Genomic DNA, 3,240 nt, shown 5'->3' with positions numbered 1-3,240 from the left:
AAGATACACATTTTCTTCGAAATACTATGCAAATCGGCTGGTAAAGCTTGTTCTGTCAGGACTAACAAAGCAACTTTATTAGAAATTGAAGGAAGTGCAGGTAAGTATCAAAATTACCGGATGTTCAACCGACTCATATTTTGTAATATTCCAAAGCTGCAGCTGTTGTGCTTGGCTCATCCAATTCGCCACAGATGAGTTTCCATATTGTTATCGGCGGTGGCGGCTGTTCAATAAGGAAAAAGAAAACCTAATAAGCTGGGTACTCCCACACAGGTGACTTGGGCTGCGAGGGGAGGTATCTGCACCCAAACATGAGCAAACAACTTCAGGTGATGCCATTTTATTTTGGTGAAATGACAAAACTCCATTAAGAATTACGTTACGATTACATTACATTTCCCCCCTTTTATTACATTTCCAATTCCTTTTTCGCTTGGTTTGGTATTCTGCTGGGCTTCCATTTCCATTCGAGGGAGTGAGAGTTAGCGCGCTTCTAATTGCATTTTAAAATTGCGACACCATAAAATGTGCTTACGGTATAAATAATTATAACGGCATTTGTCGCAACAAACAGCAGAGCCCAACTGGAACCACTGCTCCATGGCCCGAACCAGGATCCGTGTAAAAAGCCAAAGCCGGAGTGGCAATGATTTCGAGTGTCAGGGAGGGGCCCAAGGATGATATTGCGAATACGACGAGTGTGCCGAGGACACTGGCATGCAGTCAGTTGTTGTCGCATCTCCTGGATATTGCATGAGTTTCGTGACCCCCCACCCCATTTGAATTTCCATTTGCCAGCCAACCCCGTTTCCATGCGGCGACAATAACAACTACGACGACGACGTCATGCGATTAACGTGAGCTGCATATTTCCAGCTAATTTTCTAATTAAAATGGTATTTATGCATTTTTCAGCTGGCAGAATTAAACATTCAGTGCTAAGAAGGCAGAAACCAGACGAGTGCCAGAGTACACCTCGATTTGGTTGGTTTTTACAGACAAGTGGAACAATGAAGCAAGGATTTCGGTCTCCCCAAAAGATGTTGATATCAAATATTGCTGTATGTATGTTTCAGCATGTTTGGTTTTTTATTAAGCATTAGTTGCGGAACTCTTTTGTACTCTTAAACAAAAAATTAAAATTTTATTTAGCTATTGCTTGAATAGAAGCAAATCGAAGCAATGAAACGTATGTTTAGATTTCAAAATACTCTTCTGACTCAGTAAGCTTTTGAAATTCTAGCAAAATCTTTGTAGTAGTTTTTTAATAATTTAGACGTGTATACTTATTTTTATCTAAATTGTTTCCTTTTTCAATTTTTAGGTAAATTGTGTTAACGCTTTAAAGGACATTTCTATAGTACTCTCCCAGTAGATATGACTAGTCCTCTACCCATTTTACTGGCCTGCTTTGTCCACCTGATGATGAACACCACGCTCTTCATACAGATGGATCCGGATCATTTTGCGGATACCCCCATTGTGGGCAGCCAAATATTCTATCTTTCGTTGATGGTTCTGCTGGGCAACTGCGAAGTTACACCCGCGCGCTGGAAATACGTACCTCCATGGGGCAAGTTTATCCTGGAGACGATCGCCATCTTCCTCATAGGGGAAATTGCCATGGTCGGAATATGGCTCTCTATGGAAACACTTCTCGTCAAGCTCACCATCGACAGCCTCAATTGGACAGGACTTGCCTGCCCGAAAATGTTGATTCTGGAGATTGTCACTTTGGTGCTCGGCATTACCTTTGCGGTGATAGTGGCTGCGATCACAAATCGACCGGCCAAGGTGCAACAAATTGGACGCCAAATGTGGATCACTTTCAAGTCAGCCCTGTCAAGCAGTGTTTCCTGATTAGGAATGGTCTGTCCGCGATACACTTCTTTCCAAAAAAGGTGTAAGAGTACTTAAATTTTTTTTTGTATATTTCTAAACATTGCAGAAATTTGTATATCTTTATGTAAAAGAGCAATTACAGATTAAAATGAAATATGATCGTCAAATTTAATTTTCAAAGTGGATTTTGCAAATGCAAGACAATAAGCTACTGAATTTATTAGTTTTTGGTATAAATATATAATTTTTTTTTGTTTTTGCCTAATGAGAGTTTTCTGTTGCAAAAATCTTGAAATTACTAATTAAATGGATAACACTATCCCCTAGCTGAAATATATCAGGCACACTGACAATCCCGTTCTACACAGTTTTTTAATCAGCCAAATTTACTTTCGGTGTAACTACAAGGTTGTGTAGACTTTGGCTTGGCAAAGCAACTACCTCTCCCGTTCGCTGTAAAGTCAATTTTAGTTTCTGATCTCGTTGCACTTCCATATTTTGTGAAACTGAACCCTGCTCAGGGAGACTTTGATACGCTCCTTGAAAAGGCGAGCTTGTTACCCGCACTCTTGACAAGGATAATGCATTGGACAGCTGGCTGTCCTGGCTGCTAGGAGAGCAGTCAAACGCAGCTTGCACCGCATTTGGATGTCGCATAAATTTGTGCCCAGACCAGGACACATTGTACTGGGGCAAAGAAGACCAGTCGAGCGCTACTGTGGCTTATGTCCTGGCATCCTGCGAGTCCCCTCCATGTCTCTGAGCGTCCGCATCTCCCTCGACGGCGCCAGGTCAAATTTATTTACTGTGTTATTTATTCTGTCACTTTGCAATGATTTGAGCATTCGTGTTGTTGTGCCCCACAGAACTCTGATTGGCCAGTGAAATGGAGAAGGTTTTTGGTGGTGAAATGGCCAGCACTGCAGTTTTTTTTAAACACTTCATGCTTACAATTATTTAAGATAGTATAAAAAGTTATTTTATTTTTAGTATATGCATTCCAGTTTAAAAATGATACGGCTTGGGGTTATTCGGTTTCAATATCAGCAAAAGCCTTAGTCGAAAGTCGGTTACAGCTGTTGCCAAGTTAATAGGACTCCCACTGTCCCTTAAGTCATAGGGCACTTGTCAGGTCCGATAAACCTCTGCGGCACATGTGGGCTGAAAGATTTGTATGAACACGATCCTTCGACACAACCCACGCCCCATGAAAATGAAGCTTCCGATTCGCACAGCTCCTCCCATTTCGACTGCAGAGCCAACATGTAATTCTCGCATTTTAACGACCTTCAGCTGAGCAGAACGACGTGTGTCCTGTCGACGGCGACAGATTTTTCTAATGTCTCCATTCGAATCCTTTGGCCAAAGGCAATTAAATGTGCCACGGAGTGGGCG

General features: G+C 41.7%; 1 protein-coding gene across 2 annotated transcripts; it reads left to right on the top strand.

The window, feature by feature from the left end:
• Positions 1–1,224: 1,224 nt before the first annotated feature.
• Positions 1,225–2,010, top strand: LOC128253366 (uncharacterized). Of its 2 annotated transcripts, none has more exons than XM_052981713.1 (2): positions 1,225–1,327; positions 1,379–2,008. In XM_052981713.1, the coding sequence occupies exon 2, from the start codon at positions 1,381–1,383 to the stop codon at positions 1,861–1,863; it is 483 nt and encodes a 160-aa protein (XP_052837673.1). In that variant the 5' UTR covers positions 1,225–1,327; positions 1,379–1,380; the 3' UTR covers positions 1,864–2,008. The 2 variants fall into 2 exon arrangements, with proteins under 2 accessions (XP_052837673.1, XP_052837674.1); XM_052981714.1 differs by having other exon boundaries at positions 1,226–1,327; positions 1,376–2,010.
• The last annotated feature ends 1,230 nt before the right edge of the window (positions 2,011–3,240 follow it).

Source organism: Drosophila gunungcola (genome assembly GCF_025200985.1).
Source record: "Drosophila gunungcola strain Sukarami chromosome 2L unlocalized genomic scaffold, Dgunungcola_SK_2 000008F, whole genome shotgun sequence".
Lineage (NCBI taxonomy): Eukaryota > Metazoa > Arthropoda > Insecta > Diptera > Drosophilidae > Drosophila > Drosophila gunungcola.
Note: the sequence above shows the minus strand (reverse complement) of the source record. Positions and strands in the feature narration are given on the sequence as shown.

Coding starts and splice junctions, on each gene's coding strand:
- LOC128253366 (XM_052981714.1), top strand. CDS start 1,381: ATGACTAGTCCTCTACCCATTTTACTGGCCTGCTTTGTCCACCTGATG.